Source organism: Eptatretus burgeri, chromosome 6, assembly GCF_056783735.1.
Source record: "Eptatretus burgeri isolate ZD-2024b chromosome 6, Ebu_testis_v1, whole genome shotgun sequence".
In the NCBI taxonomy this organism is placed as follows: Eukaryota; Metazoa; Chordata; class Myxini; order Myxiniformes; family Myxinidae; genus Eptatretus; species Eptatretus burgeri.
This window is the reverse complement of record NC_140966.1, coordinates 108,428,633-108,441,309: the sequence shown is the minus strand read 5'-3', so window position 1 is coordinate 108,441,309 and position 12,677 is coordinate 108,428,633. Positions and strand designations below refer to the sequence as shown.

Genomic DNA, 12,677 nt, shown 5'->3' with positions numbered 1-12,677 from the left:
GATGTGAGAGCAACAGACCTTTTGCTTCTGCCTCATTGCGGGAGATTCCAATAATTTTGAGAGCTTTAGTTTCCGCAGAATCCAGGAGAGACAGATGTGATGCTGTTGCGCCAACTTGTACGGGAGAGTAGTACTCCATTGAGCTACAAACAAAGGCCTTGTAGATTTTGGTAGTTCTGATATTCCAAGGAAAGTCATGGATTGCATAGTCTGTGGCTGACATTGAAGGTCAGCTTTACTGTGCAGTCAGTCCAAGAGAGGTCGTATCTTATTGTGAAGCCTAGAAGTTGAGAGACTGAACCTAATCCAGTGGCTGATGAGTTAAATTGATCGGTGGGTTTGTTTGACGATCATTCCGGAGCGATAGGGTGAGACCGTGACATTGTCCAAGATTGAAGTCGTGTTCCATTTATCAAACCAGAGAATACCTAATAATATAGCTCTCCCTCTATTCCTATGGATCTGAATACAACCAGAGGGATGGAATGCAAAATGAGAAATTAAATTGCAGGTAGAGGCTAAATAAGTAAACCAAAAACATCCATTACAGGTGAGGAAAATGGTGTCGCCTTGTGTGCGTGTTGGCTGGGGTGCTTGTGCATCACATGGTCAAACTCATTGCTTCACGGGGCTGGTGAAAACCTCAACGGAGAGACGTAGCTGCTGCCTGCCAGCAGTGGGATGAAGTTCTGTATGACACGATGTGGAGTCATCTATAAAAAGGAAGAGAGTGTTTTCCAGGGCATTGGAAAGAACATTAACATAGATGAGGAACAAAACTGGGCCGAAAACTGCATTGGGTAAGGAACTCCAGCCACAACTGAGGGAGGAGAGAGGGGGTCTCCATCGATAGCAACGCATTGACCGCATGAGTGGAGGAAGTCAGAAGTCCAGGAATGAAGGCCTTCTAATCCACGGGCAGGGAGCTTGGCAGGAAAAGCAGGATGATTAGCACTCTTCAGCATCACAATCGAGTGTGTCGAGTGCCCGAGATATATCCAGGGAAATGGTGCTGACGTCTTGATTGAGATTTCTCCTTTCTGTGACATTACATTGGATTGACCAATTGTTGTAAATTCCTTACAAGTGACTGTTAGGCGGAGTGTTGTGGGTTCTCGAGGGGTTTTCAGGAATGATCGTGAGCCAACTGTATAAATGGTTGAGTGGAGAAGAGAGGGGGAGTTTGGAGAGGGAGAGTCGGTCATCATTTGCTTTGCTCTGTAGCATGCCGATGTGTTGCTTTGTGTTTATCCTCTCGATAAACCCAAGTTTGGACAACGTCCGATTACCGGATGGACATCGATCACTCAAAGAACTTTGAGTCTTGTTTTACTTTTTACTGATTAATATTAATTGTACGAGAGAAGGATCGTAGACATAGAATTCTGTGCAGTTTTTAAGGAGCACGAGTTCGGGACATTGAAGGAAGGGTAAACGATATTGTATCGGGTTCTGGCAGGAAGAAGTTGGTTGTGGTACACGGAGGTGCAAATGATTTTGGGAAAGTTTACTCAAAGGTTTTGAAAACTGGATACAGGATATTGGGGAAGCGGCTGAACGCAAAGGGTTGAGAGGTCATGTTTTCTGGGATTCTCCCATGATTAGGAAACTATATAGAAATTATGAGCAGAGCAATAGACGTCAACCAATGGCTATCCCTGAAATGATTCCCACTGCTTGTTAAATGTAAAACCTTCCTCCCTACATCATTCTTTCAAAGGGAGTGTTTCTGGAATGATGGTCCTATGTTGAATAGAAAGGGGGCAGCAAGGTTTGGCGTGGGAATTGAAGAAATTCAGGAAGGGAAAAGTTAAACATATTGTTGCGGTTCTGCGGCCGGCGCTTCCCTCCCTAGGCAATGGCACACAACATATAGCTGTCCCGAGACAGTTATTTCGTTAGTAATTCTTTTTAGATAGCCCTACCCTTATGTCTTGTGGGGTGATGGAACAAAATGCATTGTGTGGGCTTTTAGGTAGGTTTGTATTGCCATTCTTTGTTCTTTTTATCTCATTTCCTATGCTGCACACACAAACCTCCTTTCTTCACGCATGCCTGCATGCGTAACAACAGGGGCGGCCTTCATTTGCATAGGCATGCTATTTCTCCTTCAAACTGCGTGCCATTCCTCAAGAGACACTTGGTTTCAACCTTCTCCTTACTCGATCCACAATGCTGCAACGCTTGTCAACCACCACGATGCATTCCTAAAAATCCCCACATCATCGGACCACAGCTGAAACTTGCCTACACTCGCTTAACATCGCCATTAACCGCCACAACCACGATACCTCAACCACCACAAATCACCATGCCAGGAGCTCACCACTTCACTCACTGCTACATCACTGCTCCCATCGCTCGAGCACCAATGCCGACACTGTCTTTTGGGACCAACAGGGAGCAAGTGAGCAGCCCGATCTATCAAAGACATCTGGTCTGGACGTTCTGGCATTCAGCTCAGGGCACGAGTGTACGCTCGGCATAGTTCAACATCGTGGGGATAGCCCAAGTGTTCCGCTCAACTACGGCCTTGGTTTGGGTGTCCGGCGTTTATTCGTGGCCGGAGAGCACCGCCAGATACCCCGGCGCCATGTTATTTTTTGGAGCTCCGTTGCGTGCCCAGTTTGAGAGCGATTAAAGTCTTTTCCGGTGCCAAATCCTCGCCTGGGTGGAGCTAGCACTGGGGCAATGGTTCCTACACCAATGAGGGTGAGGGGAAACACCCATTGCTCTGCCTGTTCCACTCTCAAGTGCCGCCCGCCGGGGGATTATAAAGGCCGGCTCTGCTCTTTGGTTCTCTCTCTGATCTGGCCCGCCCGCTCTTCTCTCACATCTGGCCTGCCGTTCATTGTTCCTGTGGTCACGGAGTGGTGGAACGGAACGGAGTACACCTGTGAGCGGGAGACAGGCTGAGCGCCACCTTAGCCCATTAGTAATTACATGTACAGACTTCTTACACACAATGAGGACTATCCTCTCACATGTTCTTTCCTCTATTTCAAAACCCCCAACCCACATCTTTACACACTCTTTGCATCTCATCCACAATCACCGCACCCCTCATTTTGCACCTGTCTTCGATCACGCACAGTAGACACCTCAGTTTTCCTCCCTCCTCCCCCTTCTAAACGACTGGGAAGCATGGGCCCATCGGCCATGCTAGGTACAAAAGAAGTCACAAACACCTCATACTTTCTCATCTGTCTTGCTCTCTAACTTTCCTCGGGGTATGTTTCTGTTGGCGCCTGTTATGTTTGTGTAAGATAAGTTTGTGTGAATTCGTCATATCAGAATAGCCCTGCCCTGTGTCTCTGTCTTGGAAATACTTGCATTTATTTTGCCAAACGACACCCATCCATGCTTTCCCCTGCTGTACATATTGCTGTGTAATCAAACATTTCATGGTTCCACGTGCCTTTCCTTGCCCTCACTTCATAAATAAATTGCTCTCATTGTGAACGTACCCAGTTCATCCTGTCTTTCCCTCCATTGGTCTAGCGTGGTCCGTGCGTAGCTAGCCGGGAAGTTTTACCCCACCGATTGGCTCTCGTTAGATGGTGCGTACTTGGCAGCTCCGCTTGACTGCACCTGAGACGATAAGTTCCACGCAAGTACTCACCGAGGGCATGAGACCCCCCCCTTGGTGCATCCGTCCACCGGTAAGGTACCACGCAAAGTAGTGAAGCTCTGCTAGGATTGGCCTGACCAATCGGCGTTCATGGTTGTTTCATAACCTTCTGGAGCACAAAGTTATTTGTGCCCGGTGGCCTCAGGATCGGGTGTTCCAGAGGAACTTGAGTGCTTCCCCTTGTGTTAAAACTCGAACTCCGGATCTACAACAATATTTTATACCAATGCTAAAAGTTTAAATAATAGGATGGAAGAGTTTGAGGCCAAAGTAGATCGCGAGGCGTGCGATATGGTTGCAGTGAGTGAGACGTGGTTTAAGGAGGAGAGTAACTGGAGGACAGGATTGGAAGGCTACAAGGTGTATCGGTGTAATAGGAGGAGGTGTGGTAATCTGGGTAAAGGACAGCATTGCATCAAGAGAAAGAGGTGACATTAAGGAAGGAATCAATGTTAAGGATTCTGTATCGGTAGAGATTAGTGATTGTGAAAACAATAAGATACTGGTGGGATGCTTTTGTAAGGCTCCGGGTGTGAAGGAATAGGAGGAAGGAGGAGTACATGAAGAAATCAGATGGGCATGTGGTAAGGGAAGAATATTGATAATGGGGGATTTTAACTTGCCAGGGATAGATTGGGTCCAGGAACAGGGACAGGGAAGAGCGTATGAGGATTTCCTAGTTTTAGTCCAGGATTGCTTTTTAACCCAGTTTGTAGAAAAGTCCACGAGGGGGAGTGCAGTGTTCGACCTCCTTTTAAGTCACAATCCCAACATGGTGGAGGAAGTGGAGGTTGGGGAGCATTGAGGATCAAATAAAAAGGTGAACATAACCCAATTTGCAACAACCAAGAAAGAGCAAACTTGGCCTCAAAGAGAACGTTTCATTCATGGTCCATCAACTTCAAGTTCAAACCCCAGTTTTTTGGCGTGCTGCCATCTTTATATCCATTTGTAACTCCTCAATTCCAGCCACTTTCCAAAGGTTAAAATTATTTTTTATGTTGTCACAATAAACCTCACCATCATCATTGGGGTTTTGCTCTTTCCTATATCGCAACAACATATTCCTTTGGTACCAGGTCTCTTCGGAGAATCCTTGGCTATCGCTGGTCGGACTTTGTGTCCAATGAGTGGTTGCTGAGAGAGACTCAAATGAGATTTATCACCTGCATAGTCCGTGAGCGTCAGCTGCGGCTGTATGGACGTGTGGCTCGTTTTCCTGACGCTGATCCTGCTCACCAGATTCTCTCAGTGAGGGAGTCTCGTGAGTGGAGGAGGCCAATGGGCCGACCACGTGCCTCGTGGTTGCAGCAGGTTGATCGGCATCTCAAGGAGATGGGGATGGGCCAGGCATCTACCTGGGGGATGGCCAGACGGATGCCCCTGAAGTACCGGCAGAAAGTGGACGCAGCGACGCGCTGCTCTGGCGCATGCTTCCATACCTGACCTGACCTTGTGTAATATGTACGTTCAGGTAAGGGACAAAAAAAGGAAACACCTCGGTAAATGAGGGACACCAAGTACATTGAAAGCAACAGCTTCAACACAGGTGTGGTCAATGTGTTAATTAAGCAAATAGCATCCCAGCATGCTTAGGGTCATGTATAAAAATGCTGCACAGGCCTGGTCGCCTATAATTATGGCTGGCATCGCTGCAAGTGGAGACCTCAGTGACTTTGAAAGAGGGGTGATTGTTGGGGAACATTTGGCAAGAGCTTCAGTGACGACAGCTCAACTTGTTGATGTTTCACGAGCAACAGTGTTTCAGGTGATGTCGGCATTGAACTCCGAGGGAAAGACATCAGCAGCAGAGGGCAACAGTGGATGGAAGTACATACTCCAGCATCGTGATATCCGTGCATTAATTTGAAGTGCAAAATAAAGCAGACGAGCAACTACGGAACAATTGACTGTACATTTCAACCTCTGACGTGAGCAGCCAGTTTCATCAAAAAAGGTTTACCAAGAACTCCACAGAGCGGGATACCATCGTCGGGATGCAGTGCACAAACCGCTCATCACACCTTCCGACGCCCGTTTGTAAGTCCAGTTGTGCAAAGAGCATAGGCAATGGACTACCGAGCAGTGGATAAATGTGATGTGGTCAGATGAATCATCCTTCACCATGTTCTCGACAAACGGATGAGTGCACGTGGCACCAATCAAAATAACTCTACAACCCTGAGTGCTTGATTCTCACAGTGAAGAGTTCTCGTGGTTCTGTAATGTTGTGGGGAACATTTCCCTGACATGGTTTGGGTGTAGTCATTCCCTCAGAAGGCAAGGCCAATGCAAATCACTACTTAATGGTACCGAGTGATCATCTTCACCCCATGTTGCAGCATTTCTTTCCGGGAGGGGTGTTTCCTCGGATGGCGATGACCCCATCCACAGAGCATGTGTGGTCGCCCAATGGTTTGTTGAGCATGACGCTGAGAATGCCATGACGTATGGATAACATCAATCACCAGATCTGAACCAAATCGAGCATTAATGGTATTTTCTGGAATGATGCCAGACACAGTGTTTTTCACCTCCATCAAATAGGTGTGAGTTGATTTACTCTCGTGGAAGAATGGTCCCACGTCCCTCCTGCTGAATTGCAGCCGTTAAATATGATAAATTATTCACTTGCTTACTTTGGATTTGTTAATCGTACAACCAGAGGGATGGAATGCAAAATGAGAAATTAAATTGCAGGTAGAGGCTAAATAAGTAAACCAAAAACATCCATTACAGGTGAGGAAAATGGTGTCGCCTTGTGTGCGTGTTGGCTGGGGTGCTTGTGCATCACATGGTCAAACTCATTGCTTCACGGGGCTGGTGAAAACCTCAACGGAGAGACGTAGCTGCTGCCTGCCAGCAGTGGGATGAAGTTCTGTATGACACGATGTGGAGTCATCTATAAAAAGGAAGAGAGTGTTTTCCAGGGCATTGGAAAGAACATTAACATAGATGAGGAACAAAACTGGGCCGAAAACTGCATTGGGTAAGGAACTCCAGCCACAACTGAGGGAGGAGAGAGGGGGTCTCCATCGATAGCAACGCATTGACCGCATGAGTGGAGGAAGTCAGAAGTCCAGGAATGAAGGCCTTCTAATCCACGGGCAGGGAGCTTGGCAGGAAAAGCAGGATGATTAGCACTCTTCAGCATCACAATCGAGTGTGTCGAGTGCCCGAGATATATCCAGGGAAATGGTGCTGACGTCTTGATTGAGATTTCTCCTTTCTGTGACATTACATTGGATTGACCAATTGTTGTAAATTCCTTACAAGTGACTGTTAGGCGGAGTGTTGTGGGTTCTCGAGGGGTTTTCAGGAATGATCGTGAGCCAACTGTATAAATGGTTGAGTGGAGAAGAGAGGGGGAGTTTGGAGAGGGAGAGTCGGTCATCATTTGCTTTGCTCTGTAGCATGCCGATGTGTTGCTTTGTGTTTATCCTCTCGATAAACCCAAGTTTGGACAACGTCCGATTACCGGATGGACATCGATCACTCAAAGAACTTTGAGTCTTGTTTTACTTTTTACTGATTAATATTAATTGTACGAGAGAAGGATCGTAGACATAGAATTCTGTGCAGTTTTTAAGGAGCACGAGTTCGGGACATTGAAGGAAGGGTAAACGATATTGTATCGGGTTCTGGCAGGAAGAAGTTGGTTGTGGTACACGGAGGTGCAAATGATTTTGGGAAAGTTTACTCAAAGGTTTTGAAAACTGGATACAGGATATTGGGGAAGCGGCTGAACGCAAAGGGTTGAGAGGTCATGTTTTCTGGGATTCTCCCATGATTAGGAAACTATATAGAAATTATGAGCAGAGCAATAGACGTCAACCAATGGCTATCCCTGAAATGATTCCCACTGCTTGTTAAATGTAAAACCTTCCTCCCTACATCATTCTTTCAAAGGGAGTGTTTCTGGAATGATGGTCCTATGTTGAATAGAAAGGGGGCAGCAAGGTTTGGCGTGGGAATTGAAGAAATTCAGGAAGGGAAAAGTTAAACATATTGTTGCGGTTCTGCGAAGCCGGCGCTTCCCTCCCTAGGCAATGGCACACAACATATAGCTGTCCCGAGACAGTTATTTCGTTAGTAATTCTTTTTAGATAGCCCTACCCTTATGTCTTGTGGGGTGATGGAACAAAATGCATTGTGTGGGCTTTTAGGTAGGTTTGTATTGCCATTCTTTGTTCTTTTTATCTCATTTCCTATGCTGCACACACAAACCTCCTTTCTTCACGCATGCCTGCATGCGTAACAACAGGGGCGGCCTTCATTTGCATAGGCATGCTATTTCTCCTTCAAACTGCGTGCCATTCCTCAAGAGACACTTGGTTTCAACCTTCTCCTTACTCGATCCACAATGCTGCAACGCTTGTCAACCACCACGATGCATTCCTAAAAATCCCCACATCATCGGACCACAGCTGAAACTTGCCTACACTCGCTTAACATCGCCATTAACCGCCACAACCACGATACCTCAACCACCACAAATCACCATGCCAGGAGCTCACCACTTCACTCACTGCTACATCACTGCTCCCATCGCTCGAGCACCAATGCCGACACTGTCTTTTGGGACCAACAGGGAGCAAGTGAGCAGCCCGATCTATCAAAGACATCTGGTCTGGACGTTCTGGCATTCAGCTCAGGGCACGAGTGTACGCTCGGCATAGTTCAACATCGTGGGGATAGCCCAAGTGTTCCGCTCAACTACGGCCTTGGTTTGGGTGTCCGGCGTTTATTCGTGGCCGGAGAGCACCGCCAGATACCCCGGCGCCATGTTATTTTTTGGAGCTCCGTTGCGTGCCCAGTTTGAGAGCGATTAAAGTCTTTTCCGGTGCCAAATCCTCGCCTGGGTGGAGCTAGCACTGGGGCAATGGTTCCTACACCAATGAGGGTGAGGGGAAACACCCATTGCTCTGCCTGTTCCACTCTCAAGTGCCGCCCCCGCCGGGGGATTATAAAGGCCGGCTCTGCTCTTTGGTTCTCTCTCTGATCTGGCCCGCCCGCTCTTCTCTCACATCTGGCCTGCCGTTCATTGTTCCTGTGGTCACGGAGTGGTGGAACGGAACGGAGTACACCTGTGAGCGGGAGACAGGCTGAGCGCCACCTTAGCCCATTAGTAATTACATGTACAGACTTCTTACACACAATGAGGACTATCCTCTCACATGTTCTTTCCTCTATTTCAAAACCCCCAACCCACATCTTTACACACTCTTTGCATCTCATCCACAATCACCGCACCCCTCATTTTGCACCTGTCTTCGATCACGCACAGTAGACACCTCAGTTTTCCTCCCCTCCTCCCCCTTCTAAACGACTGGGAAGCATGGGCCCATCGGCCATGCTAGGTACAAAAGAAGTCACAAACACCTCATACTTTCTCATCTGTCTTGCTCTCTAACTTTCCTCGGGGTATGTTTCTGTTGGCGCCTGTTATGTTTGTGTAAGATAAGTTTGTGTGAATTCGTCATATCAGAATAGCCCTGCCCTGTGTCTCTGTCTTGGAAATACTTGCATTTATTTTGCCAAACGACACCCATCCATGCTTTCCCCTGCTGTACATATTGCTGTGTAATCAAACATTTCATGGTTCCACGTGCCTTTCCTTGCCCTCACTTCATAAATAAATTGCTCTCATTGTGAACGTACCCAGTTCATCCTGTCTTTCCCTCCATTGGTCTAGCGTGGTCCGTGCGTAGCTAGCCGGGAAGTTTTACCCCACCGATTGGCTCTCGTTAGATGGTGCGTACTTGGCAGCTCCGCTTGACTGCACCTGAGACGATAAGTTCCACGCAAGTACTCACCGAGGGCATGAGACCCCCCCCCCTTGGTGCATCCGTCCACCGGTAAGGTACCACGCAAAGTAGTGAAGCTCTGCTAGGATTGGCCTGACCAATCGGCGTTCATGGTTGTTTCATAACCTTCTGGAGCACAAAGTTATTTGTGCCCGGTGGCCTCAGGATCGGGTGTTCCAGAGGAACTTGAGTGCTTCCCCTTGTGTTAAAACTCGAACTCCGGATCTACAACAATATTTTATACCAATGCTAAAAGTTTAAATAATAGGATGGAAGAGTTTGAGGCCAAAGTAGATCGCGAGGCGTGCGATATGGTTGCAGTGAGTGAGACGTGGTTTAAGGAGGAGAGTAACTGGAGGACAGGATTGGAAGGCTACAAGGTGTATCGGTGTAATAGGAGGAGGTGTGGTAATCTGGGTAAAGGACAGCATTGCATCAAGAGAAAGAGGTGACATTAAGGAAGGAATCAATGTTAAGGATTCTGTATCGGTAGAGATTAGTGATTGTGAAAACAATAAGATACTGGTGGGATGCTTTTGTAAGGCTCCGGGTGTGAAGGAATAGGAGGAAGGAGGAGTACATGAAGAAATCAGATGGGCATGTGGTAAGGGAAGAATATTGATAATGGGGGATTTTAACTTGCCAGGGATAGATTGGGTCCAGGAACAGGGACAGGGAAGAGCGTATGAGGATTTCCTAGTTTTAGTCCAGGATTGCTTTTTAACCCAGTTTGTAGAAAAGTCCACGAGGGGGAGTGCAGTGTTCGACCTCCTTTTAAGTCACAATCCCAACATGGTGGAGGAAGTGGAGGTTGGGGAGCATTGAGGATCAAATAAAAAGGTGAACATAACCCAATTTGCAACAACCAAGAAAGAGCAAACTTGGCCTCAAAGAGAACGTTTCATTCATGGTCCATCAACTTCAAGTTCAAACCCCAGTTTTTTGGCGTGCTGCCATCTTTATATCCATTTGTAACTCCTCAATTCCAGCCACTTTCCAAAGGTTAAAATTATTTTTTATGTTGTCACAATAAACCTCACCATCATCATTGGGGTTTTGCTCTTTCCTATATCGCAACAACATATTCCTTTGGTACCAGGTCTCTTCGGAGAATCCTTGGCTATCGCTGGTCGGACTTTGTGTCCAATGAGTGGTTGCTGAGAGAGACTCAAATGAGATTTATCACCTGCATAGTCCGTGAGCGTCAGCTGCGGCTGTATGGACGTGTGGCTCGTTTTCCTGACGCTGATCCTGCTCACCAGATTCTCTCAGTGAGGGAGTCTCGTGAGTGGAGGAGGCCAATGGGCCGACCACGTGCCTCGTGGTTGCAGCAGGTTGATCGGCATCTCAAGGAGATGGGGATGGGCCAGGCATCTACCTGGGGGATGGCCAGACGGATGCCCCTGAAGTACCGGCAGAAAGTGGACGCAGCGACGCGCTGCTCTGGCGCATGCTTCCATACCTGACCTGACCTTGTGTAATATGTACGTTCAGGTAAGGGACAAAAAAAGGAAACACCTCGGTAAATGAGGGACACCAAGTACATTGAAAGCAACAGCTTCAACACAGGTGTGGTCAATGTGTTAATTAAGCAAATAGCATCCCAGCATGCTTAGGGTCATGTATAAAAATGCTGCACAGGCCTGGTCGCCTATAATTATGGCTGGCATCGCTGCAAGTGGAGACCTCAGTGACTTTGAAAGAGGGGTGATTGTTGGGGAACATTTGGCAAGAGCTTCAGTGACGACAGCTCAACTTGTTGATGTTTCACGAGCAACAGTGTTTCAGGTGATGTCGGCATTGAACTCCGAGGGAAAGACATCAGCAGCAGAGGGCAACAGTGGATGGAAGTACATACTCCAGCATCGTGATATCCGTGCATTAATTTGAAGTGCAAAATAAAGCAGACGAGCAACTACGGAACAATTGACTGTACATTTCAACCTCTGACGTGAGCAGCCAGTTTCATCAAAAAAGGTTTACCAAGAACTCCACAGAGCGGGATACCATCGTCGGGATGCAGTGCACAAACCGCTCATCACACCTTCCGACGCCCGTTTGTAAGTCCAGTTGTGCAAAGAGCATAGGCAATGGACTACCGAGCAGTGGATAAATGTGATGTGGTCAGATGAATCATCCTTCACCATGTTCTCGACAAACGGATGAGTGCACGTGGCACCAATCAAAATAACTCTACAACCCTGAGTGCTTGATTCTCACAGTGAAGAGTTCTCGTGGTTCTGTAATGTTGTGGGGAACATTTCCCTGACATGGTTTGGGTGTAGTCATTCCCTCAGAAGGCAAGGCCAATGCAAATCACTACTTAATGGTACCGAGTGATCATCTTCACCCCATGTTGCAGCATTTCTTTCCGGGAGGGGTGTTTCCTCGGATGGCGATGACCCCATCCACAGAGCATGTGTGGTCGCCCAATGGTTTGTTGAGCATGACGCTGAGAATGCCATGACGTATGGATAACATCAATCACCAGATCTGAACCAAATCGAGCATTAATGGTATTTTCTGGAATGATGCCAGACACAGTGTTTTTCACCTCCATCAAATAGGTGTGAGTTGATTTACTCTCGTGGAAGAATGGTCCCACGTCCCTCCTGCTGAATTGCAGCCGTTAAATATGATAAATTATTCACTTGCTTACTTTGGATTTGTTAATCGTACAAAAGCTCGGATGGTTCAGACACGACTAGACGGTTAAACGAACCCGGACGCGACGAACCCGGACGCGACGAACCCGGACGCGACGAACCCGGACGCGACGAACCCGGACGCGACGAACCCGGACGCGACGAACCCGGACGCGACGAACCCGGACGCGACGAACCCGGACGCGACGAACCCGGACGCGCCGAACCCGGACGCGACGTCCAGATGTAAGTGTGCCCTCCTGCACCATCCTATAGCACTTGAGTACATTTCTAGGTTTCTTCCATTCATTGAGATAACTATCATGTTTCAGGTCCTTGCTGGTTCTCGATGATGTCTGGAGCACCCATGTGATTGAAGTGTTTGATGTGCAAGGACGTATCATGCTGACAACACGTGATAGTAGAGTGGCTGATCATGCACATGGTAATATGTTTCACTGTTTATCTTCATGAATGGTAAACTCTGCATGTAAAGTTTCCCTTCCCCATCACCAATCTGAGGACTGCTAGTCCCTCGCCCCACCCCTCCCATCCACAGTGCGTCTACTGCTCAACCCCATTCCTATTCCTTTG

At 47.6% G+C, this 12,677-nt stretch overlaps 1 protein-coding gene across 7 annotated transcripts in view; it reads left to right on the top strand.

The window, feature by feature from the left end:
* The window catches only part of APAF1 (apoptotic peptidase activating factor 1), a 515,858-nt gene that overhangs the window by 41,983 nt on the left and 461,198 nt on the right, over window positions 1-12,677 (top strand). For 6 of the 7 annotated variants that reach the window (XR_015059575.1, XM_085886644.1, XM_085886646.1 and 3 more), the window contains one exon: window positions 12,416-12,528. The exons of the other annotated variant lie outside the window; for it this stretch is intronic. Coding sequence is in view for 5 of the 6 variants with exons in the window: in XM_085886644.1 (XP_085742770.1) it covers window positions 12,416-12,528 (113 nt within the window). In the remaining variant the exon portion in view is untranslated. The remainder of the gene's footprint in view (window positions 1-12,415; window positions 12,529-12,677) is intronic. 7 annotated transcript variants of the gene reach the window in all.